The 26598-nt window shown below is 38.0% G+C and overlaps 5 protein-coding genes and 1 pseudogene across 5 annotated transcripts; 3 read left to right on the top strand and 3 right to left on the bottom strand.

Moving 5' to 3' along the window:
* Positions 1-5044: 5044 nt before the first annotated feature.
* On the bottom strand, positions 5045-5985 carry LOC134659121 (chorion class B protein PC10-like). Its single transcript, XM_063514732.1, has 3 exons — positions 5922-5985; positions 5537-5590; positions 5045-5446 (listed from the first exon to the last, which is right to left on the bottom strand). Exons 1-3 carry the CDS (start codon positions 5970-5972, stop codon positions 5066-5068), a joined length of 486 nt encoding a protein of 161 aa, XP_063370802.1. The 5' UTR covers positions 5973-5985; the 3' UTR covers positions 5045-5065.
* A 655-nt stretch (positions 5986-6640) lies between these two features.
* On the top strand, positions 6641-10582 carry LOC134659019 (chorion class A protein Ld19-like). Its single transcript, XM_063514626.1, has 3 exons — positions 6641-6739; positions 7408-7755; positions 10344-10582. Exons 1-3 carry the CDS (start codon positions 6689-6691, stop codon positions 10575-10577), a joined length of 633 nt encoding a protein of 210 aa, XP_063370696.1. The 5' UTR covers positions 6641-6688; the 3' UTR covers positions 10578-10582.
* Positions 8449-9307, bottom strand: LOC134659217 (chorion class high-cysteine HCB protein 13-like). The gene is made up of 2 exons (XM_063514844.1): positions 9236-9307; positions 8449-8801 (listed from the first exon to the last, which is right to left on the bottom strand). The coding sequence occupies exons 1-2, from the start codon at positions 9281-9283 to the stop codon at positions 8499-8501; spliced, it is 351 nt and encodes a 116-aa protein (XP_063370914.1). The 5' UTR covers positions 9284-9307; the 3' UTR covers positions 8449-8498.
* Positions 10583-11603: 1021 nt separating the features above from the next.
* Positions 11604-12483, bottom strand: LOC134659018 (uncharacterized). Its single transcript, XM_063514625.1, has 2 exons — positions 12439-12483; positions 11604-12258 (listed from the first exon to the last, which is right to left on the bottom strand). The coding sequence occupies exons 1-2, from the start codon at positions 12481-12483 to the stop codon at positions 11632-11634; spliced, it is 672 nt and encodes a 223-aa protein (XP_063370695.1). The 3' UTR covers positions 11604-11631.
* A 303-nt stretch (positions 12484-12786) lies between these two features.
* LOC134659017 (chorion class A protein Ld12-like) lies at positions 12787-13533 on the top strand. Its single transcript, XM_063514624.1, has 2 exons — positions 12787-12834; positions 13149-13533. The coding sequence occupies exons 1-2, from the start codon at positions 12787-12789 to the stop codon at positions 13497-13499; spliced, it is 399 nt and encodes a 132-aa protein (XP_063370694.1). The 3' UTR covers positions 13500-13533.
* Positions 13534-19231: 5698 nt separating this feature from the next.
* Positions 19232-25407, top strand: LOC134659016 (acyl-CoA Delta(11) desaturase-like; annotated as a pseudogene).
* The last annotated feature ends 1191 nt before the right edge of the window (positions 25408-26598 follow it).

The raw sequence follows: 26598 nt of genomic DNA, 5'->3' as shown, positions 1-26598 counted from the left end.
GTCGAAATTTCACGAAACGGCCGCCATCTTGATTTTCTTTATTTTCGACCCGATCTTGATGAAAATCAATATCTGAGGGTCTGAGAGGGCCCTTAACACGAATCTGAAGTCGAAATTTAACGAAACGGCCGCCATCTTGATTTTCTTTATTTTCGACCCGATCTTGATAAAAATCGATATCTGAGGGTCCGAGAGGCCCCTTAACACGAATCTGAAATCGAAATTTAAAGAAACGGCCGCCATCTTTTTTTCTTTATTTTCGACCCGATCTTGATAGAAATCGATATCTGAGGGTCCGAGTCCGAGAGGCCTCTTAACGCGAATCTGAAGTCGAAATTTCACGAAACGGCTGCCATCTTGATTTTCTTTATTTTCGACCCGATCTTGATAAAAATCGATATCTGACAATCCGAGAGGCCCCGTAACACGAATTTAAAGTCGAAATTTAACTTAATAGCCGCCATCTTGATTTTTTTTTAATTTTCGACCCGATCTTGATAAAAATCGATATCTGACAATCCGAGAGGCCCCGTGACATGAATTTGAAGTCGAAATTTAACTTAACAGCCGCCATCTTGTTTTATTTTTATTTTCGACCCGATCTTGATAAAAATCGATATGTGAGGATCCATAATGAGGGGTCATCCATTACTAGTTTACGTCACACGTTTAGGGGGGGGGGGGATCAAGAAAATGTGACATGTTGTGACAAGGGGGAGTCACAAACTTTGTGATGTCACATTAACTTCATCAGTAACCGAAAAATGATTTATTCGCTGTACAGTTAAATGACAAGTTTTGGGAACGATAATCGTTTTTATTCGTTTAATTTTCTATCCTAATCAGTTTTGCGTTATAAAATTACTAGGTACCTGTAATCTTTAGTTATAAAACACTTGTTGCAGAAACTGATATTAGATTAATTTTAAAATAACTTTTACAAATGTGCCTTCAAACAACTTTTATCTATGAGTAAATCCAATTTGGCTAACCACCAAGTTACCCAATTCATTCTTCTTCAACAGCGTCTGTACTTAACAAATGCCGCTCGCTGTCATTGTTACTTCCATATGCATTGGGTCATTATAAACAGTCTGTAGTTGCGTTTCGTTACAAGCATATATTACATCAATTCATCCCCCTATTACAAAAAAAAACCTTTTTTTTTTCTTTAACCTAAGAAGACAAACCAAACAGTCTAACAAACTTATAACATCCTTAACTTAAATTACAACAATAAAAATGCAGTGCTACCTTACTACATATTCTTAAACCACAAAGTAACACCGAATTATTGAGGTCGAACATGAAATGGAGTTCTAGTACCTATATTATTATCTACAACCATTACTATGTTCAATATTATAAGACCTAAAATTATTATTGCTAATCTTCATTCATTCAATCTTACCCAACAACCATTTCTTAGAGCTTGGGTCTATTTTAAATTATACATTTTGGCCTACTTTAAAATGAGGCTTCTCATTAGTATTTTTGTTATAATTATTTATGTTTCTATTCCTAACCTTATCAAATTCCATATTAGTATTATGATTCAACTTAGGTTTCAATTATTTATAAGTACAGGGTAGTTTGTTAATTGAGAAGGTGTAAAATGTGTGCCAGATACAGGATCTATATTCTAACAAAGCAATTCTATAATCTGTTTTACCATCATTACGTTTTGTTAATATTTTTATAGCAATTTCCACCCCACGTTCTGCGAAATGGTTGTTGGGTAAGATTGTTAGCAATAATAATTTTAAGTCTTATAATATTGAAGATAGTAATATTTGTAGATATACTAGACCTAAAATTATTATTGCTCACAATCCTACCGACTGCGCCAGGCAATTTTTAGAAATAAAACCACTTGTTGCTGACACTGAGACCAAACATGTAGCTCTATTGTATTAGTATTTAAGACCATACCATATTTAAGCAAATAAAACTCTGAATCTGAATCTGAATCTGAGTTTTATTAGATTAATTTTAAAATAACTTTTACAAATGTGCCTTCAAACAACATCTATCTATGAGTAAATCCAATATGGCTAACCACCAAGTTACCCAGTTCATTCTTCTTCAACAGCGTTTGTTCTTAACAAATGCCGGTCGCTGTCACTGTTACTTCCATATACTCGTACATTGGGTCAAATAAAAATCCTTGTTGAAAAGTACAGGCATGAATTGAACTCAAAGTCAGTGGTTGCTTGCGATAAAAAGGAAGCACAATACAAACTTAGATCCAAAGTTCGCGAACTAAAAGATAAGTGGTGGAAAGAAAAGGCTGTTGAAGTACAGCATTACGCCGACACACATCAAAGCGGGAAGTTCTTCGAAGGAATACAAGCCATTTTTGGCCCTCGTGTCAAAAAAACGGCCCCACTTTATTCAAAAGACAAGTTAACCCGAGTTACGGACAAAAGTGCCGTATTAAAGCGGTGGGCAGAACATTTTAATGATGTTCTGAACCCTAATGCGCTCAGTGCGAACTTGTGTTATATCAGCTCGCTTGAAGAACTTCCTATAAGACAAGATCTAGATGACCCACCAACCTTCGAAGAGTTTGCGGCAGCAGTTAAGCGTCTCAAAAACTCCAAGGCCCCCGGCATGGACGATCTCCCGGCTGAAATTTACAAATACAGTGGGAAAAACATTGTCAACAGACTATATCATCTGATTTTAAGAGTGTGGAACACGGAACAAGTACCGCAGGCCTGGAGAGATGCGGCTATCTGCAAGCTGTACAAAGGGAAAGGAGATGTCTCCGACTGCAGCTCGTATAGAGGCATATCGCTTCTCTCCAGTGCCGGTAAAATTCTTGCACACATTATTAACACCCGCTTAAGTGACTTAGCTGAAAACCACCTTCCGCAGAGCCAGTGTGGATTCCGTCCTAGCAGAGGAACCATTGACGCAATCGCTGTCGTGAGGCAAATCCAAGAAAAAAGCCTTGAGCACCAACGGCCTCTCTACATGTGCTTTGTGGATTTGGAAAAGGCTTTTGATAGAGTTCCACGTGAGGCTCTCTGGATTGTTCTTTGTAAATTTGGTTATCCGAAGAAGTTCGTCAACCTGATTCGCCAATTCCACATTGGCATGAAAGCCCAGGTTCGGCACGAAAACGAGCTCTCCGAGGAGATCCCAATTACAAGTGGTGTAAAGCAAGGATGTGTTCTAGCACCTACACTCTTCGCAATATATTTTTCAGTGGTCATGAGAGATGCTCTGCAGTATTGTGGTGACCAAATTCAGCTGAATGTCAGAACTGAAAAGGGTGTATTTGACATTTCTAGGTTTAGAGCGAAGACCAAGGTTCAGAGAATCTCCATTTTGGAGATTCTTTACGCTGACGACATATGCCTCATGTCCGACAGCATGACGTGTCTCCAAGGCTACGTTGATGCACTACATCGCTCATGTCAACAGTTTGGTCTCGTTATTAGTGCTTCCAAGACTCAAATTCTCAAACAACCGCCAAGAGGAGGCGAGGCTGACCCAACGGTGCTGAATCTAGATGGGAGACCTCTAGATGAAGTATCGCACTTTAAATATCTTGGGAGCACTATCAGGCGTGATAACACCCTAGCCTCGGAGATACCTTCACGTATCGCCAACGCCGCTGCTAATTTCGGACGACTCACAGGTCGCGTCTGGAGGTCCCATGATCTCAAGCTCGAGACAAAAATTAGCGTCTACAGGGCGCTAATCATTCCTGTCCTTTTATATGGAGCAGAGACATGGTGCCTCTACAAAACAGACATAAAGAAACTGGAAGAAACTTACCACCTGAGGTGTCTGCGGTCTATACTCAGGATCAGGTGGCAGGACCATGTTCCCAACTCCGAGGTCCTGCGTTGTTCCGGAATGTATGGCATGGAGGCCATTCTAATGCAGCGGCAGCTCAGATGGTGTGGGCACGTCCTTCGAATGGATGACCACCGCTTGCCTAAGGCTATCCTCTACTCTGAGTTGGCAGTGGGTAAGCGGAAGCACGGTGGTCAGCAAACGGCATCTGAGTGCTTGCGCCATCGACCCTGAGCGTTGGGAGGAGCTTGCTGGAAGAAGGTCATCTTGGCGTTCTACCATCCATAACGGTGTCAAAATGTTTGAGGATAACCGCCTCACAAGCCTAGACACAAAACGCCAGTCACGGAAAGAGAGACCTAAGCCCTCCTACGTGTACACGCTCAACGCAGCTGGCCAACTTTATTGTCACACGTGCAATAGAGTATTTAAGACCAAGTTCGGCCTGGCCAGCCACATAAGGGCTCACGCTAGACAACGTCCATGATGTTTATTTGGGGTCGCCGTCATCGAAAACGATGAGGAGGACTATATATACATTGGGTCATTATAAACAGTCTGTAGTTGCGTTTCGTTACAAGCATACATTACATTAGGTACCTAATATTTCTTTTGTCAAAAATATTTTGCTAAAATATTAATAATATCTACTTAATTCGATTTGCCGATTTCGTTGAAAAAATGTGACGTCACACCAGGGGGGGGGGGTCCCAAATGTGTCAAGGAGGGGGGAGGGGTCAAAAAAAACCTAGAAATTCGTGTGACGTAATTAATGGATGGCCCCTGATGTCAAAATTATTACTGGGATCATTTGAATTCTTAGTGTAAGGCTTGAGTGGACGCTCGAAGCGGAGCGTTCGGCGGGGCGTGCAGCGTGGCGTCGAGCTCACAAGTAATTTGAGCAGCGTGTACTAAGGCCGCAACTATACGCTTGCATTTGTACTATACTATACGACTACTATGCGTAATGAGATTCGGCCAATCGTTACTCTGCCAAAGAACCCTCAGAATATCAATATGGCACCCCGTTACCTACGTAACGCGTAGAGAATACAGTTGATACATAATTCTATATACCTATAATAATGTCTACAGAGACTACCAGTACTACCACCAATATCATCAACGCACTCGGCAAAACATGTTTTGAGATTCTAATACCAGTTTATTTCGACATTCAATGTACACGAACGTATTATTTAGTATTTTCCGCAGGAAGTGTAGCCATCAACACATCCACCACCTCGGTCAACTTTTAATATTTACATCCACAGCCAAGGTAAGAAGAGCCATAAGAGCTAGCGCCGATATTCCTAACGTAGGAGCCAGAGCCAGCAATGCCCCCGATTTGTTCCGTGATGCCGACGTAGTCTCCACAGCCGTACGCCACCGGCACGGCGCCGCTGGTGTCGAACTTGCCCTCGAACGCCACCGCGCTCAGGTACGGCAGCTCGCCGGAGAGCACCAGGTCTCCCGCCAGACCCAGGTCGGTGGCGACGGCGATGCCGGACGGCGAGATCGGTCCGATGCTGGAAACGGCCAGGGAGCCTCCATAATTGGGGATATCGATGGATACGCAGTTTCTCGAAATGCTAGTCGGTCGAATAGCAATCGGATTGTAACTTATCTTTTCGATTTCTGCGACTTCTTTAACGATCACTTTACCAGCGCTTTTCGGTCGAATGGGAATCGGTTTGTAACTTTTTTGTTCGATTTCTTTGACGATCACTTTACCGGAGCTGCGGCTAGGTGGTTTAGGAAGGTAGCAGCCAGCCAAGGGCTGGAAATAAAGACATATTATTTATCAGGCATGAGTCGTGAAATAGATGGACCAAAAGCGAAAAATTAAAATATTTTTGTTCTTTTGTCTTTCAGAAATATAACGAATAAATGCTCAAAATTTTGGTTCAGCCCAAAAACGTTTGTCGTTTACATCATACTGAAAGTATTTAAGAAAACGTTAAAAGTACCTAAAGTGTCATTCAATAGAACTTGCTAACTACGTAAACAAAACTTACTAGTAAATTGACATTCAGTGTCAATTTTAGTATGATAGTTTGTTTACATAGTTAGCAAGTTCTATAGAATGACATTTTACTGGGATATAATACCTGGTAAACCAAGCACGCGACCACGCAAAGTAATGCTGCCTTGTATGCCATCTTGCAGCTTTCTACTTCGACAGTTCCTTTAGTTATGATATGCTACTGCTACCACCAGCTTATATTATGCCATTATTATCAATTTCTCATATAATACGAGTATGTAGGTCAAATTTTTATACCGTAAAACGGGGTGAGTAGGTTTCGCGGGGAGAGGTGTGTTATGAATGGGTAGAGAAGGTTTGAGAGGGGATGAGAAGGGATTTTAAGGCTACTGCTACAAAAATAATGTATTCCAATTTAAAATGGAGCTATACCTACGCATAAAAAAAAATCGATCCAACAATCTTCCAAAATCACCTTTGTATGAAAACCCCTCTCACCCCAAATACGAGGCACTACGAGGTGAGATGGGTTTTCCTCTTTATCGTCAAAGTTATGAAATGGAACTACTCAAAATAAAATAAAAACTAAAATACAAACGTCCGGAACACTTATTATATACACCATTCAGTTTTCGTATGTAATAATAAAATGTTATTGAGGTTTGAATTTCAGTTTTGACTCTACTCACCCCATTTTACGGTACACAAAAGATAGAGAAAAAACATTTTGTCACGCATTTCCTATCACACCTTTCTTTACCAAAGAAAGAACATACCACAGGTGTATTATCGCTGACCTAATTTCCAAATTGTATACGATAAAGTTAGTATAAAAGCAGTAGAAATTTTGGGTAAGTCATCATTTCTTTTAAGTAAGAAAAGTATCACAACATGTCCCGCTTTGCTTTTTTCGTGTTGTGTGTCCAGGTTTGCCTGATCCAGGTAACGATTTGTCTATTTTAATATTTTTATTTATTAATTAGTATAAATAAAACCTATCCTATGTCCTTTCTCGGGTCTGTTTTAGTGTATAGTCAGCATCAAGAGTATCGGGTGAAACATAGAGCCAACATTTTTTTTAATTTTTGTCACCATCGGATACTTTTTCAAATAGAGATAAATCTTTACATTTCTCGATCATAATTATTTTCTTTAATCTAATTATTCCACATAAAGAGACATGTTTCTTTTTGTTAAGCTACTTTTGACGTGTACCTAGTTAGATCCGCTACTTTAGATGCTTACTGAACCTAAATGTGTCGTTACGTTAGTAAAAATAACATAATAATGTACATCTCAAACATGAAATACAACTATTACACCGGATTACATTGCGTATTTTGAACTTATACTACACCCCGACGTTTTGAACCCTTTAAAGCGTTCGTGGTCAACAGGTGACTGAGGAAAATGTACAGTTTTATTTCAGTTTACAGTCTATAGTTTTATTTCATGAGTACCTAACTATCGCAGTAACCGAAGACAATATTACATCTCAAACAGTTTTTAAGTAGGTATGTATAAGTATATGTTTCACTTTTGAACAGCGGGTACAAGAAACATTAAAAAATTAATAAAATATGGCTTAATAGTATAATTTAATTTGACAGACTGTTCTATGCGGGCTACCGTACGGATACAATCAGATCTCTTACGCGCCCTCCGGTTACATCGGCGGCGTCGAAAAAGTCGTCGAGAAGTACAGTGTCAGTGCACCCAGCGTCAGCTACAGTGCGCCTAGCATCAGCGTGGGTAAATCTAGCATCAGTAGCGGCTACGGCGCGTCGTACGGCGGCGCCGGTTCCGGAGTGGTGAGCGCTGAAGGCATCATCGGCGCGTCCGGCAAGACGGCCGTCGTCGGATCCGTGCCGGTGCTCGGCTCGGTGGCGTTCGGTGGCAAGGTGCCGGCGAAGGGCTCCGTGTCTATCAAGGGGCAGTGTGGGTGCGGCTGCAAGGCTTAGATATATAAAGAAAGCTAAGTGAAATTACTTAAGAAACCTAAGTTGAACTTGAATCAAGAATAATAAATGGAACCATGCAAACAGTAACCTTGTTGTTTATGTTTTAGCCCTGGCAAATGCCTTAAATCTTTATAGATCCAATCCAAAGTAGATCGAGTACACTTTTTCCTAATTAGGTCTACATTTTATATTGACAGGGACTGAATTAAGAAATCCTTGCAAATAATCCTAAGAAAAATGTTCAACGTATTTTTGAGACACCCTATTAATCGTTTTATTATATTTAAAATAAGGTTCAGGGGGGCAATTTAGACTGCGGGATAATTTAAACTAATCAAAATATCTTCCATGTTTTACATTATTAACTAGAGTCACACACAACACACACAACACATTTTTTTCGCTATCTGGACATATATCTAGTTAATAATGTAAAACATGGAAGATATTTTGATTAGTTAATATTATCCCGCAGTCGAAATTGTCCTCCTGCACCTTATAATATGAAAACAGTGAAGTGAGTGAGTTCGTGTGTGAAAACAGTGTAGACACATTAATTGAATTATCGCATGCGGTCGCTTAATTCCTTCTGCATTGATTAGGGATGTTGCCGACAATGATCTATTTTAACCTTTACTGGATGAGGTAAATACGTATTTACCGTAGTCATATAGAAAAAAAACATATCAGTGCATTTTGCTGTTTTATTATAAAATATGGCAATACGAGTACACAAGTCCTTAGCGTCCGCCGCATCCACAGCCGCTGGAGCCACCGATCTGCTGTGTGATGGCGACGCAGTCTCCGCAGCCGTAACACACCGGAGCCGTACCACTGGTGTCGAACTTGCCCTCGAACGCCACCGCGCTCAGGTACGGCAGCGAGCCGGACAGGTCCAGGTCCCCGGACAGGTCCAGGTCCGTAGCGACGGCGATGCCGGACGGCGCGATGGGACCGGCGCTGGTCACGGTCAGGGCTCCGCCGTTGTTGGACACCTCGATGGACTGGCAGCTGCAGCCGCAGTTCCTCTGAGCAGCGATGCTCTATAACATTCAAGAAAAGATACAGCTTATGTATTGACAGGTACCTACACCTACAGTGTCTTGGCACGAACCGATGGCGTCAAAAAAATGCGTGCTTCTAGGTAATTTACAACTACCGGAATCCAGTAGCTTTAAGTAACTCAAGAGGTCCCGGACCATTTTTAGGCAAAAAATAATTATTATTTAACTAGGTCATAACGGTTTTTAAATTAACTCTCACATGTATAAAATTTTGTTTTTGGTCTGAAGTCCTTTGGGTTACCTACAAGCCTTCTTTTCTACATTTTTATAATAGGGGCGACGTATTTTTTTCAGTGAGTCGAAAATGGGTTAATCAATATCAACTTATAGATATTCATTGCATGCCAAAAAAATATGCTAAACCTAAAACGTAATTAATTAGACAATCGCTAATGACACATGATTATAATTACCTGAACCAATAAGGCAGCAGCGCAGAAGATTACAGCATTGAAAGACATTTTGTGTTTCTTTTAAGTTTGTTAGCAAACTAAGAATGAATATTCAGATCAAAGCCTTCAATTTTTATACTACTCCAATCTCTCTTGCTTCACTTCGAAAAAACAATTAATTAATAATATGTATTGGACATTATCGCAAATAATGAAGTAATCTTGACACAAAAACCTATTAATTAATGTTTAGTAAGAACGGTATTTCAGCCTTATCTTCGACCTATTTCTACATTTTCATTACAATAATTACTAGTATAAAAATAGGTTCAAATTCTGGGTTGATCATTCTTCAAAGAAGTACATAAGTCAAGAACAATGTCTCGCAGTATCCTTGTTCTCTGCTTCATGGCTTGCCTCATCCAGGTAAATTGGGTTTAAAATTAATAAGCGAGAAAGCTATCATAAAGATATTTTGATAATAATTTTAATATATAAAAATGGCCAACTATTCATTTTATTATTTTACTTTTTAGAAAGACTTTCACAAGAATCATTTTAAAATTTACAGAGTATTACCGAGAATTTTAAGGCTTTAAGACTCTATTTGCACTATATTTCTTCCAAAATACATAATTAATTTGCGTGTTCACGATTTGCAAAATTAAATAATCTACTGGGAGCAGAGACTACTTTGTAGGTCTTTTCATCGTGAATTAAGATTATCTTATAATATGCATTTTCAATTGTAAATATTTCTTCCACAAACAACGCTTTAGATCAGTGGTTCCTAACCTTTTCAGTCCAGTCACCCCTATGACTAACTAGGGAACCTGATTTTACCCCTCCTCCCAATGGTAATAAAAAATTTAAACTTGTACGTTTGTTGTATATTAGGTTAGCTTATTACCCCCGTAAAATACCAGTTTTACCCCCACGGGGGTAATTACCCCCAGGTTAAGAACCACTGCTTTAGATGTTTATGTATTTATTTATTTAAAATTTATGCACAAATTTACACAAAAAGAGTACAAATGGCGGACTTAAGGCCTTGAGGCATTCTCTAGCAGTCAACCATTGGGATAAACAGAGACATGTTCGTTTTACATGCTACATGACTTTATTACAGATGGCTTTAAGCCAGTATTGCGGATGCAACCAGGTCCCCTCCTCCCCCAACAGCTGCGGCTCGTACGGCGGCACCGGCACCGGCCAGGTGGGCGTGTCCGGCAACATCGACGCGTGCGGCAACACCTGCGTGGTCGGCTCCGTGCCCGTGCTCGGCTCCGTCGACTTCGGCGGATGCGTGCCCGCCCGCGGCTCCGTGTCCATCCAGGGACAGTGCGGATGCGGATGCAACTAAATTTACTATTTGTAACCTTTTTTACTGATTATACAATTATTTCTAAGTAGGACCTGGTTTTGTTTTTAATGTCAGCATGTGACTCCGAATTTTTGGGTAGGTACTAATAGCAATAGGTTTTCCATAATTGGTGGACTTTTATGGTCTCAAAATTGATAGTTATCAATGTGGTACATAATTATTGTATTGGTTGCATCTAACACAGTTTTTGAACCATAACTCATAGTCGTTTTGTAAAGGGATAAAACTTATAGGAATGCGGGGTATATTGTCAAAATAGTCAATTTATCATTTCGCAGATCATTTGAATCAATTTTAACATTGAATTCTTTGCACTAAATAAGATGTTTAATCTTAGGTATTTACATGTATATTTACGTGTTTTTGAAATCAACTACAGTGAAGACGATGACCTAGAAACATCTAATACGTGACATACCACTAAATGCATAATGTATTGAAATTAAAATAGCGTCATCATTACGTAAAAATACTTTGCAACGATTGATAAAAATAATGTATCTAGTATTAATGTGGGCAAAAGGCGTGTCATCGTCACGCTATATTTTTTTATCTAGGTATACCTACTTTTATTTTTAATAGGGAAGATGACTAATAGTTAGGATTTTTTACCCACTAAAATTTTCGAAAAAGGGGGTATGATTTTTTTGGGATTTCTGGTTTTGTTCGTAGGTATATGTTCTCCGTAGGTATATTACTCTATCGGCTACTGCTGACTATATTGATGATCTAATGATGATAATGAAAAATCGTAGGAACTTTTCAAATATCATTGGCACCACTTGTCTGAGCCACGGCCGCCACGGCTATATACATGAACGAATATTTGTGGTAGAGAAAAACTTATTTAGAAATTAACATTAATTTATTCAGTCAACAAAATTAAATTAAGTAATAAGTTTAACCAAAAATAACACTTTATGTTTAATTACAAACGCCGCCAAACTTTTTTATGTCAATATTTTGTCCTTGTTAAAAAGAACCAAACACACTCTTACTAAAAGAGCTATTTCGAGTTGTATGAATAAAGGAATCAGTATTTACCACTGACAAGAGGGCTAAAACCAGGGTTTCCTCTTGTTTCTTCCGTGATAGCCACACAGTCGCCACACCCATACTCCACAGCCGCCGCGCTTTTGGCGTCAAACTGTCCTTCGAACGCCACGGCACCCAAATACGGCATGACGCCGGAAACCTCCAGCTCACCGCCGAGACTCAAGTCGGACGCAACACCGATGCCGGACGGCGCGATCGGACCGACGCTAGTTACGAGAAAAATCCCTCCGTTATTAGGCACTTCAATAACAGAAATAGGTTGGTCGTACTGGTAGCTGTCTTTTTCGTAAGAGCTAACTGAAACAGGTTTATAGCTGGACTGGTGGTCTTTTTCGGAAACACTGACACGAGGTTTGGAGCTGGATTTATAGCTTTCTTTTTCGGATGTGCTGATATAAACAGGTTTGTTACTGGGTTGATAAGTTTTTATTTCAACCTTGCGGGAAATAGGTTTGTAGCTTGATTGGTCATCGGAAAAGCTGACGGGAATAGGTTTATTCCTGGGCTGGTAACTATCAATTTCGGAAATAGCAATGCCATCACTACTGTACACTGGTCGGCTGAAGTCTTGAGAACTTGTCTTGCGAGTTGGACCAGCAAAAGACTGAAAATAAAAAGGATTTTTAACTTTTATGCTTTCTTGAATGATTTATAAAACATACAAATTTAAATACAAGTGACCAGCTTAGTTTTGAAAAAAAAATGGGTTATATTAGGTGTAGCACAATTTTTTTTAAATTATACTTTAAAAAGTTGTATATTTTTTTTATAATTTCTTATTTACCTGACCCAAGATGGTAAAAACACAAAGAACTACTTTAAATGCCATGTTTCACTTTCCTTTCAAGCGGCTTTCTAAACAATGAGTTAGATAACTAAAAACATTGGTTTCTATTTATATGACCCATACCTATTTCCAAATTAAAGATTGTATCGAATTTTAACTGTGTTGTGAAAGTGATTTTAAAATGGCTTATCACCTTTCACCTAAAGAAATAAAACAATTTATCAGTGACCTATTTCTTCATATATCTAATATGAAATATTTAGTATAAAAACGGGTTTAGTTTAGATTATGAGTTAGCATTTACCTACATTTCTTGTAACGAAGAAACGTATCACAATTCACATCATGTCCCGTGTTGTTTTTCTTGTTCTGTGTGTCCTGGCTTGCCTTCAGGTAAATATCTACTAAGAAAAACGTGTTTTAATATTTGAAAATAAAACTTTATACTCTTAGTGTAAGGCCTGAGGGGACGCTCGAAGCGGAGCGTTCGGCGGGGCGTGCAGCGTGGCGTCGAGCTCCCAAGTGATTTTAGCAGCGTGCACTAAGGCCGCTCCTATACGCTTGCATTTGTTTAACATGCACGCCGCACACCCCGCCCCGCTGCACGCCCAACTCGAGCGTCCACTCAGGCCTTACACTTAATAGTCTCAATCCGCTTACAGTACAGGCATACACATTAATTAAAATTGTTTTCTCTCCTTTTATAGTCTGCTCTTAGCGGTCAACCATGCGGTTGCAGTCAAATCTCTTACGAATCCTCCGGACTCGATCTCGGCGCCATTGAAAAATACAGCTCGCTTAGTTTGAGCGCGCCCAATCCCAGCTTAAGCGCGCCTACGCTCAACTTGGGCGCGAATGCCCTCAGTCTGAGCGCGCCCGCTTACTCGTACGGCGGTTCGGGTACCGGGCAGGTCGGCGTGTCCGGCGACATCGGCGCGAGCGGCCAGACCGTCGTCGTCGGCTCCGTGCCCGTGCTCGGCTCCGTCGAGTTTAAGGGTATAGTGCCGGCATCCGGATCGGTCTCTATTTCCGGACAGTGTGGATGCGGATGCCAGTGATTTTATTTTAATAAAAATAAATGAATATTACATATAGTTGTTTTATTAAGTCTAACGTTGTAACGGAGCTATATGCTTAGGTATAAACTGACACCCAACTAAATCTCAGCTTGAAATATGATGTAGTAAAGTATTACCTAAGTTTAAGCATAGAGAAAAAATACATAGAGTGCTCACTCCATACATCAGTTCAGACTATTAATTTCAGTGTCTACATCTAGCATCGAGTAGCGGGACTATCAGTACTGCTACTTGACAATAGATGTAGCACCGACCGGAAAGTCTTATCTCAACAGCATAAGACTTTCCGGTCGGTGGCTACATCTATTGTCAAGTAGCAGTACTGATAGTTCCGCTACTCGATGCTAGATGCTAATAGTCTTTTTGGTACTAAAACTGATGTGTGGAGTGAGCACTCTATGTATTTTTTTCTCTATGGTTTAAGTTACATATCAACTACCTAGCATGCATAAACATAAAGAAGCCTCGTCTGTCAACAAACCACTCTGTGGTTTGGCAGAAGAATATATGTAATTAGTTGTAAGCAAGATTTCTGAATAAACGTTTTTTTTAAGGTGTCCCAATTAACCCTGTGCATTACTTTTATGAGATGATGGACAACGCAACTGTATCGTGAGGGAGTCATGTTCACCTTATGTCAGTCCTGTTCTTTATCCCGGGATTTGAATCCAGTGCCTTAAATTTAGCAGAAAGGTTACATTAAATATTATATGATATTCTTACACAGATTGATTAAATCCCGCAGTAAACTCAAGAACGCTTGTGTTGTGGGTAGGTACTCAGACAACGATAATATCTATCTATCTAATCTAATACCTTTAAACGAGCAATTCTTGTTTATTTATATATTTATATATATATATATATTTCGGGGATCTCGAAAACGGCTCTAACGATTTCGATGAAATTTAGTATATGGGGGTTTTCGGGGGCGAGAAATCGATCTAGTCTTATCTCTAGGAAAACGCGCATTTTCAAGTTTTTATGTTTTCCGAGCGAGGCTCGGTCACCCAGATATTATATAATAAATAAATATATATATTAAATAAATGTTTCAGTATCACTATGTCGTGCCTATTGGCATACAAATTCAATAAAAATACACACTAATAATATCACAGATAAACAATAATAGTCAAAACAGGGTTATCTCATGCAGTAAATCTTAATATAAATAATCTTAATATTATGTGATAATAGTGGTCAGGATTAATTGTCAATACATTTTAATTTACAAATCAGTTAAAAATTCTGTTATAGAGTAGTATGCTTTCTCGGTAAGAAAAGCTTTTAGGTTTCTTTTAAAAACATTATCCTTGTCCTTACATGCTCTTATATTCGCCGGTAACTTGTTATATATTTTGTGAGCCATTCCAAGAATGCTTTTTTGTAAAAATGCCGTTTTACTTGGTACTTTTTGCATAGACTTTAGTTTGTTTTGTAGGCGAACACTTTTAAACTTACTAAACAGGTTGTGGTTTGTATTTACAAAATTGGCCATTTCGTATATATACAAACATGGCAATGTAAGTATTTTAAGTCTTTTAAATAATGGTTCACATGGCTCATTTTCTTGGACCCCGCAAATCGTTCGTATGCATTTCTTCTGAGCCTTAAATACAAATTCTTTATTGCTGGAATTTCCCCAAAAAAGGATACCATATCTTAAATTAGATGTGACATAAGCATGATAGGCGGTTAAAAGTGTCGATTCATTTGCGATTTTTTTCAAATTATATAAGGCGTATGAATATTTACTTAATTTATTACATATATTGTCAGTTTGTGTTTTCCAAGTCAACTTATTATCTATACTTAATCCTAGAAATTTTGTTACGTCTTTTTCATTCACTTTATGTCCCCTATAAACTATGTTTACACTAGTGGATTTCGTTCTTTGCTTAAATGTCATAATATTGGTCTTGTCCAGGTTTATTCTAAGATTATTGTTATCAAGCCATTCTATAATAGTTTCTAAGGTATTATTTATGTCAGTTTCATACGATTCTACATTATGTCCAGAAAAAATAATAGTGCTATCATCTGCAAAGAGAACCATCGGGTGTACCGTGGCTTTAGGCATATCATTGATGTAAATTAAAAACAATAGTGGGCCCAACACACTTCCCTGGGGTACCCCTAAACAAATGTTCCTAAAGTTAGATGAGTAGGTTTCCTCTTTTTTCGTGCTGGGAGATATTCTTTTAATTTGTGTAATTTGTTTCCTGTCCCTCAAGTAGGAGCGGATTAGACTGAAAACATTACCGCGAATTCCATAAGCATGTAGTTTGTCTAAGAGAATATTATGGTCAACAAAGTCAAACGCTTTTGACATGTCCATATATAAAGCGCATGTAGGGATTTTTTTGTCCATGTTATTGATTACCTTTTGTACTAAATCAAAAATTGCCAAATTTATCGATTTTTCCTTTCGAAACCCTTTTTGTTCGTTTGCAAATAAGTTTTTTTTTTTCAAAATAATTATAAAGACTGTTGTATATAACTTTCTCTATGATTTTGGCAAAGACAGAGATTAACGCAATAGGCCTGTAGTTCTTCATGTCATATTTATCCTCCTTTTTATAAAGAGGTCTCACAATGGATACCTTTAGTTTGCCAGGAAACTCACCATGCTCAATACACAAATTTACTATATGGCTGATTATAGGAGAGATAATATCAGATGTTTTTTTTTATTATTTTCGTATGTATACCATCGTATCCAGTGCTATTAGTATTTTTTAAAGAATTTATTATTAGCTTTATGTCATCAGGATTAGTCGGTTTCATAAATAGAGAGTTAGCATTGTATGTCATTGTTTTCTTATAGTTATTTTTGTTGCTAGTGCTACTATGAGGAGTAACAGAACGAACTTGGTCCACAAAATAATTATTAAATTCCTCTGCAATATCTTTAGGATGTGTAACTGTGTTTCCATTGGATACAATTTGCTTAATGTTTTCTTAATAATACAAATACTGGTACATAAATACATAGCATAAAACACCCAAGACTCAGCACAGATGTTCCTGAGAACAAATACCTCTCTGTGCTCATCACGCACATAAATGCCCTTGCCAGGATTCGAACCCAACACCGCGGCTTCACAGGCAGGGTCACTACCCACTAAGCCAGACCAGTCGTCAAAATTAAGTTAACTGATTTGTTTACAAGTCGTCACCAAAAGTGACAATAATCAACCTCCTCACATCACTCCAAATATCTTTTGTTTAAACTACAGGTCAATAAACTGCAACCATGCTTATCAGTCATAAGTTACATTCGAAAATTATTCCAATTATGTACCTTATTATTGTGCGGTAAAGTCCAAATTCAAACAGTCCCCAACGTCACTTACCGCTGTTACCGCAGCAATGATTGCGAGTGTAATGACACTAATGACAATTATTAAATTATACAACGGGACTTAATCGCGTATCTAAGTTTTAAGATTTACCTCCGACGTTTCGAGGACGGCGTTGTCCCCGTGGTCTCGGAGAAGACTGGCTTAAGTTGACATCAGCATCGTCTAACCGCGCGAGTTTTTCGAACTACCCGCACTTGGTCTTGTTTATCCGCTTGAACGTTTTGCGCACTAGGGATGTCACTCTGTCGACACACAACACTAACGATATTCGATTTATCGACTGTCGATATTCGTTTACGCTAATATCGTTTAATAGCAGAAAGAGTCATCTATCATAGAACAGTAAGCGCCGGAAGCTCCGGCCCGGACACGGCCTGGCCCCTATTTCACCACGGTAACAGGCGCGAAGATTGTCGACATCACTGTTACTGACATCACAGGCCTCCATAGGCTACGGTAACGCTTACCTGTACCTGAGAAATACCTGTTTTTTGCCAATATAATAAAGTTTTTTTAAATAATACAATGATGGTGGCAAACAGGAATACGGCCCGCCCGATGGTAAGCGGTAACCGTAGCCCATGGATGCCTGTGACGTCAGCAACAGTGGCATTTGTCGAATTGTCGCACCTGTCGCCGTGGTGAAATAGGGGCCTGGTCGGCCCGGTCTAACGTGAGTCATCCTATATCATGCAAATTAAAAAAATACAAAATATATAATTTAAGTATCGAAAAGAACCCTGCTTACGTTATATTTGATCAAGGTCAAAGATCGGGCCTTGACAATCATCGACACTGAGGGCTCGAACAATGCCGTGTCATATGTTTCGTCTTTAATAAAAGTTCATACCTCATTTAATTTCAGTGTATTCCGGAAATTACGCTGATTTCACGCGGTATACTTCAGCGGAACAAGTAAGTATAATAAAATAAAATAAAAAACCCTGTATTATTTCTTGCATGAAAAAAATAATCAAACAATAGTGTAAAGGTTATTTTTACTATATTTTGAAGTAAAATATAGACCGGTAAGTGCTTTCTGTTTTTTTTACAAATTCACTACCACTATACACATAGAATATAATTTATTCGTAAGCACAAATAAACGAGACAATGGGTTACTAATGGATTACCAAAATTTTTTTGCCAGATTTTCATATCTTAACCAATGTATACCAAAAATATAAAAGCCAACTAATCATTTCCCAACTAAACAAGTCGCATATAAATATTTCCCAAGAGAACGCTATGCAAAAACATATTTTGACATTTCCTTACTTTGGCAACATTTATTTTACCAAATTTCAATTACTCTCAATAGTTGCCAAAGAATACAAAAACCATAACAAAACATGACAAATAAATGTAACAATTATCAAAAAAAAAACGTGACAAACTTGTATTTTGGCAATTACTTATTTCGACAATTATTATTTCACAAATTTTATTTATTTACCTAATAATTATAAACCCTTTTTTGAATTTCGAATAACGATATTCCGAATTTATGGAATCATGCTCCGCATCTGCTCCGGCGCTACGGGCAAAGCAGCCCCTTCGCCCTAGCCTATCAAAGCGCAGGTACTAATGCTCGCCTCCGCAGCTTCGGCTTGCTGGTCGCCAAATTCGGATAAAATATTTTCGGATTTTTAAATACGGAACTTATGCTTTCGTTCATATGACAATCGGATAAGTATTCGGAAAGAGCACATTTGTGATTTTGTTTTTTCGTGGTTTTCAAAGTCGTAATTAATTTCGATATTTCGGACATATAAAAAAAATCGGGATTATGAAAATCGAGGTTATGAAAGTCGGAAAAACAGTGTTTTGTTCAATGCTTGGTTTGCCCACTTTACCTAACCTAGACGTAATATATTTTTAGTAACATAACGTTTTGGATAGACGTAATTTGTCAAGGTTCTGCAATACATTTATTTGAACAAACATTTTTTTTAAGTAAATATATTTTTGGATAATATAAATTTGTCCAGTTTTGACAAAAATAAATTTGAGCGTACATTTATAGTCCATGTAAAACATCTGGGAAAAAAACAGTTGGTCTTATAAAAGTTGTAAAGTAACAGTTTGGGAAATTATCATTTGTCGGATTTGAAGTTTGGCAAATGTTTATACGGGAAAGATTGAGTTGACAAACGTGTAGTTGGTAAAATTTTGTTGGGAAACGAAATTTGGTCAAAAAAGTTTCGGTACATTAAAATAAGGATCCCCGAGAGAATACATAAATAATATAAAAGAAAACACAAAATAAGATGAAAGTGCCACGAAATGGCCTCATCTCAGCATGTTGCTGGTGGCTTCCAGCGCTGGTCTTCCGATGAGATCATGAGACCATCAAGTGAGAAGAATCGCTTGTATTGGAAATGGGGGCTTAAAACTGATCCATACTATAATATTATAAATGGAAGTCTGTCTGTCTGTATGTTACCTCTTCACGCTTAAAACGCTGAACCGATTTAGATGAAATGTGGTATATAGATTGTTTAAGTCCCGAGGAAGGACATAGGATAGTTTTTATCCCAGAAATCACCCCTTAAAGGGGTGAAATTTTGTATGGGGACTTAACACTGCATAACAAACTTTGTCGATAGGAACTGTCCCGCCCGCGCGGTGTAGCGCCGGCGCTGGTGCACGATTTAGTTGAAATTTGGTATAGATAGTTTGAGTCCCGGGGAATGACAAAGGTTAGTTTTCATTCAAGAACTCACCCTTTAAGGGGGGTCGAAGTTTGTATGGGGAATCAACAAAAATAAAATATTAGCTACCTAAATTACTTATTCCACGCAGACGAAGTCGCGGGCAAAAGCTAGTAATGTTATAGTTTGCAGTAAAATCATCAGTGTCCTTCGGCCTAGCAATGCTAAGCAGGAAATCCTTTCATGGTATTTGATAAATCGAATTACCTACTGATATCTTAGAACCGTGTTGTTATTTTTTATCTCGTTCTACTACTTTACATTTACTATATCTCTGTCTATGGTGTCTTTGCCACCAAATAGGTAATTAAGTTATGGGAATTACGTTTCGATGTTTAATATCTTTTTTATATCTATTGAATTATTACTTCCAGATATTGCTCCAAACACAACCGATGAAAGCATGTTATCGATCCAAAATAAGGAACTGCCAAAATTAATAGCCCCTCAGACAGATAATTGGAAATTCAAGATTTCATACAAAACAGTCGCTGTTACTAGTTTTTTGCATTTGTCGGCGGTGTACGGATTTTATTTGAGCTTCACATCCGCTTATTGGGGCACTTTAGTTTTTGGTAAGTATGGTTATAAGGTATGTGGGGGGTATGTATTAAGAGAGTATGTGGGGCACCCGGGCGGAAAACGTCCGCCTGGGCGTCCCAGATACTGCTGGAGTGATGAAACCCAAAAAGACCTGTCCGCCCTCGGAATACCCAACTGGCGTGAAGGATAGGGCAGAGTGGCGCTCTTGTGTCAGAGGCCAAGATCCTTTTTGAATGAACAGACATTTGTCAGCAAAAATTGTGTACGTGCGTACGTCCAAGCTCACATCCATTTCAATCTACAGGATCTCCTCAAGTGACATTCGTTCTGTAGTGTGTGTATACTACACCATACCCACACACATACATGCGCATAGGTACTATAGTATTTAAGGCCTTGTAAGTGTTATTTAATGCATTATACGTTTATACTCGAACCTAGTTGTTTGTCTCAACGCCCATCCCTACATGGCGACCCTGCCAGTGCGCCCTCGTGCTGCACTGGCGGTGCGCTGCGCCAGCCAGAAATAATGGCCGTTGTCCTTGGTGAAAAATATTGGACCATTTGAATGAAAAGGGGAAGTTAATAAAAAAAAATGTAATATAATAAAAGGACTAATACAAGAAAAAGTGAAAGTGTAAGGTTGAAAGACTAATAGAACTTTGGTTTGGTGTTTTACGACAAATAAACATTATGTGTAATGTGGACGTAACTAAATAGTATAAGTGTTAAAATACATATATTAATATTTAAAATTGGACACGTGGCGAAAAATCAGAAGTGGAAATGGACTAAAATAAAACAAATTATATTTTTTTAAATAAAAGCCTGTGAAGCTGGAAGTTGCAGCAGGGAGCTTGTTCGCGTCCCGGGACCCAGACGTGACCTTGCTGGAGATGGAGTCGAGGAGAATGGCGTGTGATTTTGTCACGGTCCCGCCACAACGGAAATGGAATTGAGAGATTTGGGGAAAGCCAGGAGCAGTATGACTATTTTAGGTTATAAGCAGTTGACTTGGTTGATGTTGATGACATTCTTTTTTTTTTCGGGGAAACGTCGTGTTATATTCAACAGTTATTTTAAATTTCTTTTTCGTTGGTTGTAATATTAGCAATTGCTATCTTGGATTTTTAAACAGTGTTTTTATATAGTTTCTCAATAATAATTTCCCTAGTTTTTGTTGATGTGTGTTATTTTTTTTTATTAAATATGTATGCTTGATGACGAAATAACAATATGGTTAAAGGAATGGCACATATTCATAACGTTTCCTAGCTCCAAGTAAATTGAATGTATAGGTAATTTAATCTCATTTTAATATTTCGTGTTTTTATTTCATCTGTTTAACTTAACAATAGAACTTTTCTACACTTAGATACAATATTTGTCATAGCCTACAAATGAGGCGCGCCATCCGCGGCGCGTGTTCACATATAAGGAATTGGTATATAGCTTCTGTTATTACATCTCAAATTTCATAGTCGTCGTGCACTGTTTTGAATCAAATATTTTTTTTGTTGTAATATTAAAGTTAAAAAGTAGAAAGAGTACTTAACACTTAGCACACTTATATTTTAAAATTTAAGAATGCGACGCAATATGTGCCTACTATTAACCATATTATACATATTATACTAAACTAACATTGTATACAATTTAGGATAATTTTAGTTGGGTTTTATAACATTTATTATTATGAATCATAATGTGTATCGGACTTGACATTTTAATACGGATGTGACATATTAATACAGAGTTACGAAGTGGCTTCGTTATAATAATGAGTAAAATATATGGGGATGGTAATGTATCGAGATAATATAGGAATTTATGAAAAGATGTAGTTTTGTTGGTAAAAGAATGTTTTGGTTTGTTTCAATGATGGATTATATGGGTAGATGTTTCGTTAAATGTTTTGTTATTGTATGTTAGAATGGTGTAGTGTAGAGGTAAAATAAATACGTAAATGGTTTGGTTTTAGAGTTATAAATGGTATGATGGAATTTGTTAGATTTTTGGATGGCGATTAAGCATTTGTTGTTGGGAAAACTGATATATATGTAAGCTTTTCAAAGGACGATTAGCCTGATCAACTAAGAGTTGTTGAAATTCTTATATACGTTAAAGTTTTCAATGAATGAGTATTTTGTTTGCGATTTTGAATGGGTTTTTTTTGTTGTAAAGATTGGGAAATTATGAATGATAATAATTGAAAAAAAAATGCCAATCGCTTCTTCGGTGGCCCGAGAGGCGGCCTTGAGCGATTAGGTTAGCATGGGTACACCAAGACACAAGGCAGGTAGGGAATCCTTGGAGGTCTGACCATGATTCGATCGAGCATCAATCGTGGAGACTCCTTGGACACATGGAAGGATATAATGTAAGGATGTGTTAAAAGAACTGCCTGAATGAATAAATATAAAGTATGTTTGTGCGCTTAAAAAAAATACCTTGTGTCTTGAGCAATAAATAAATAAATTTTATTACAAGGTCGGCCGACCACGAAATATGCGTTGTGTACCCATGTCACAAGTATGTAATGCCCGCTTAAGAGGCACTAAATGAGTCTTCTATAATTATAATGATTAACTGACGTCAGAAAAAATGTAAGTAACAATTTTTATCACGGATAAAGACATTTTTTTTGTGAAGAAAAAAAAAACTAGGTACCTAAAAAGAAACGATTTTTTTTATTGATTAATGTTAACATATATTATTTGTAGTTTTCTTTACATGTGTATCTTAAAACATATTTTTTTTTACTTTCACTTTGATAATTATATAGCTACTTGCATTGTTTCTTATATAAATAAAATTATTTTAATGTTACATTTTAAGTGTATTTTCATCAGGTTAGTTACTTATGTAAAATACTAATTAAAATGTTTCGTATGCAAAAATATTTTATTATAATTTTTTTTTACATAATCTTTAAGGTTAATGTAAATTGTATTTTTTGTGTAAACAAACATTAAACTTAGCACATTGTTGCTACATTTAAGTCTATTTTCCAATTTTCTTTATAATTTGACTTTAACTTCTGCTATACTCGTAATAGCGTAATAAATGTGTTTTCATATATGTAATCTCTTATTTTGTAATGCAGTTTATATTTTTTAAGCTTATCTGAGTGGCCCACTGTATACTAAAAAAAAAAATAGATTAACTTTTAGATTTTAATTATTTTTTTTTCTTCAAGGGGGGAGGTGTAGTGTGTGTATACTACACCATACCCACACACATACATGCGCATAGGTACTATAGTATTTAAGGCCTTGTAAGTGTTATTTAATGCATTATACGTTTATACTCGAACCTAGTTGTTTGTCTCAACGCCCATCCCTACAGTTCAATGAAATAATTCTTTCTATAACTTTTTAACGACATTTTTTTCCAGACCTCATTCTCCTGGAAGCCAGTATGCTCGGCCTGATGGCGGGAACCCACCGCCTCTGGACCCACAGAAGCTACAAAGCAACCTCTGCAGACCATCCTCATGCTGTTCCAGTCGTCAGCAGGCCAGTACACCGCCCTCAACTCGGTCAAAAACCACCGGCTCCACCATAAGCATAGCGACACTGATGCAGACCCTCATAACGCTGCCAGGGGCTTCTTCTTCTCTCATGTGGGCTGGTATCTCGTCCATAAGCATCCGGAAGTCAAGAGACGGGGAGCCAGCATAGACTTGTCGGATTTGATGAGCAATCCTGTGCTGGTGTTTCAGAAAAAGTGAGTATCTACAGTTCTTTTTATGCGCCTGATTGGTTCTGGTTATGCAGTCGCGCTTAGCCAACTTTAGCTATTAATAAATAATTTTTTATAAGATTATATATGATCTTAAGCTCCAACTAATCTTGAACAAAGTATTTACTTACTGTAAACAAAACAGTGAAAGGTTATTTTCTGTTTACTCTACTCTGAATGTATCCTTCCATCAAAATGGTTAAAGGTAGGTATTTTATGTTCTAGTATCGTTCTAATGCTTACTTAATAAATACTTTGTAGGTACTTAACTGTATGTTTTGTTGTAAGCATTATGTCAGTCATGTTGCTCCACAATCCTCATCATGATTAAAATCAAAGAAAATGTAATTGTTTTTAAAGAAGTGTGTAAGTATGAATCTAACAAAAGAAAAGCGCCTACGAAAAATTGCCTGTAGAAAACTTAATTAATATTACTTGCGTTTGAATTACGATTTATGTAGGAGCATAATAATGCAGAATAGACAACAACGGAATCGCTGAAGCGCTGGTGGCCTAGCGGTAAGAGCGTGCGACTTGCAATCCGGAGGTCGCGGGTTCGAACCCCGGCTCGTACCAATGAGTTTTTCGGAACTTATGTACGAAATGTCATTTGATATTTACCAGTCGCTTTTCGGTGAAGGAAAACATCGTGAGGAAACCGGACTAATCCCAATAAGGCCTAGTTTACCCTCTGGGTTGGAAGGTCAGATGGCAGTCGCTTTCGTAAAAACTAGTGCCTACGCCAATTCCTGGGATTAGTTGCCAAGCGGACCCCAGGCTCCCATGAGCCGTGGCAAAATGCCGGGACAACGCGAGGAAGATGATGAGACAACAACGGAATGATGACGCAGCGTAATAGTTAGCAGTGACGTGATTTATTATTTTTGTCATACATTTGCTGCGTTTACGGTACCAACTTCAGAATATTTTGAACAGTGATGTAAACGATCTTAATATACATCCAATATATGGACAAGATTATCTTGGCTTTACGACTTTTTCTTTGCCAATTCTTCCACATTTAAATTTCTCTTTTTTCAGATACGGCTTCTACATCATCACCCTATTCGCCTACGTTCTCCCCACCCTTTTCCCGATGTACTTCTGGGGGGAGACCTTCCACACCGCCTTCCATGTCAACAACCTCCGCACCATGCTATGTCTCAACTTCGTCTCCCTCATCAACAGTGCCTCTCACGCAATCGGGAACAGACCTTATGATAAAGAAGTCCGAGCTACGGAAAATATGGCTGTGAACCTAGCTACTCTTGGCGAAGGGTTCCATAACTATCATCACGTGTTCCCATGGGATTATAGGGCTGCAGAAATAGCCAGTAAGCTTAACTGGACCGCGGCGTTTATAGAGTTTTTCGCGTGGATCGGATGGGCGTATGACTTGAAGACAGTGGATAATGGTGTGGTTGTCAAAAGAGCCAAGAGGTGTGGGGATGGGACTTATGAAAAATCGGAATTTAGAAGTGAGACGGTTTTTAAGAATGAATAAAGATTGAATTAAACAGTGTTGTTCTTTTATGAAGTTCGCATGTCTGTGTTTATTCCTCAGCAAATGACTGAAAGTTTAACTTATCCAGCAGTGGAACATCTAAGTCGAAACAGTCGATAAAGAGCAGGCTGTTGGGCTATGTTTTGTGTAAGTATGTAGGTTTCAGTGAAACGCAGCGAAATATGCAGCAAAATCCGACAATGTCAATATTCAATATTAAGTTTTTGGCAAAAATTTCATTTTTGGTACAAGCTTTTATCGCTGACTGTACTTTTCTTACGACAGACAACTAATACTCATCGAGACAATTCTAAAAACCCCTAAAACAATTAGGTTGCGTTATTTCATCACAGAGTTCCTATGGCCACCTCCTGTCTCCATCATCAGATCAGCTCGATGGTACCTTAATATTGCATTGTCACCTGACTTACATGTGTATGCAAAATTTCAGCTCAATCGGAAACCGGGAAGTGGATCAAATTTAACTTGCAAGATTCCATTACAAGTTAGTTACATACAGGTCGAGTTCCTATGGCCACCTCCTGTCTCCATCATCAGATCAGCTCGATGGTACCATAATATTGCATTGTCACCCGCCTTACATGTGTATGCAAAATTTGAGCTCAATCGGAAACCGGGAAGTGGATCAAATTTAACTTGCAAGATTCCATTACATAGGTAGTTACATACAGGTCGACCTAATAAAAGCGTGTTAAAAAACCGACGGTTATTCTTTCAATGACAACAATGTGACAATATAAATGAGGTCTTGGCTCTTGTTGTATTTTATGACTCATCATTGGTAGCAAACTGCGTACGGGCCACCTGATGGTAAGCGATAACCATAGTCTATGGACGCTTACAACTCTAGAGCCGTTACATGCGCGTTTCCGACCCTTTAAAAGTTTATATATGTAAGGTCACATTAAAATACAAACTGGTTATCTAAAAGATACCTATCCGTTTGGACTCAAAACACACTAGCATAAATACTGCAGCGGGATCAAGGCGGGACGACTGACACCTGTATTGCTGGTGCGAATTCAAAAATAAAAAGTCCCTTTTTATAGCTTTTCGTAAACATCTCAATATTAATATCTACAAACCATCTCATATAATTTAATAAGTAGAATGAAAAATATATGGTCTTAGTAGCGTACAACTTACTGTTCTTAATACTGGATCTGTTATGAAATTATACTATT

This window comes from Cydia amplana, chromosome 24, assembly GCF_948474715.1.
Source record: "Cydia amplana chromosome 24, ilCydAmpl1.1, whole genome shotgun sequence".
Lineage (NCBI taxonomy): Eukaryota > Metazoa > Arthropoda > Insecta > Lepidoptera > Tortricidae > Cydia > Cydia amplana.
This window is presented reverse-complemented; position numbering and strand designations above follow the sequence as displayed.

Bases quoted from the DNA above. Each gene is read 5' to 3' on its own strand.
- LOC134659121 (XM_063514732.1), bottom strand. From the start codon at position 5,972: ATGGCATACAAGGCAGCATTACTTTGCGTGGTCGCGTGCTTGGTTTAC. The intron at 5,591-5,921 runs GTATTATATCCC...CTTTATTTCCAG, and splicing joins TCGCGTGCTTGGTTTACCAG to CCCTTGGCTGGCTGCTACCT. The intron at 5,447-5,536 runs ATCGTCAAAGAA...GAAGTCGCAGAA, and splicing joins GCCGCAGCTCCGGTAAAGTG to ATCGAAAAGATAAGTTACAA.
- LOC134659019 (XM_063514626.1), top strand. From the start codon at position 6,689: ATGTCCCGCTTTGCTTTTTTCGTGTTGTGTGTCCAGGTTTGCCTGATC. The intron at 6,740-7,407 runs GTAACGATTTGT...TTAATTTGACAG, and splicing joins TCCAGGTTTGCCTGATCCAG to ACTGTTCTATGCGGGCTACC. The intron at 7,756-10,343 runs TAGATATATAAA...ACTTTATTACAG, and splicing joins GTGGGTGCGGCTGCAAGGCT to ATGGCTTTAAGCCAGTATTG.
- LOC134659217 (XM_063514844.1), bottom strand. From the start codon at position 9,283: ATGTCTTTCAATGCTGTAATCTTCTGCGCTGCTGCCTTATTGGTTCAG. The intron at 8,802-9,235 runs GTAATTATAATC...TGAATGTTATAG, and splicing joins CTGCTGCCTTATTGGTTCAG to AGCATCGCTGCTCAGAGGAA.
- LOC134659018 (XM_063514625.1), bottom strand. From the start codon at position 12,483: ATGGCATTTAAAGTAGTTCTTTGTGTTTTTACCATCTTGGGTCAG. The intron at 12,259-12,438 runs GTAAATAAGAAA...TTTTATTTTCAG, and splicing joins TTTTTACCATCTTGGGTCAG to TCTTTTGCTGGTCCAACTCG.
- LOC134659017 (XM_063514624.1), top strand. From the start codon at position 12,787: ATGTCCCGTGTTGTTTTTCTTGTTCTGTGTGTCCTGGCTTGCCTTCAG. The intron at 12,835-13,148 runs GTAAATATCTAC...CTCCTTTTATAG, and splicing joins GTGTCCTGGCTTGCCTTCAG to TCTGCTCTTAGCGGTCAACC.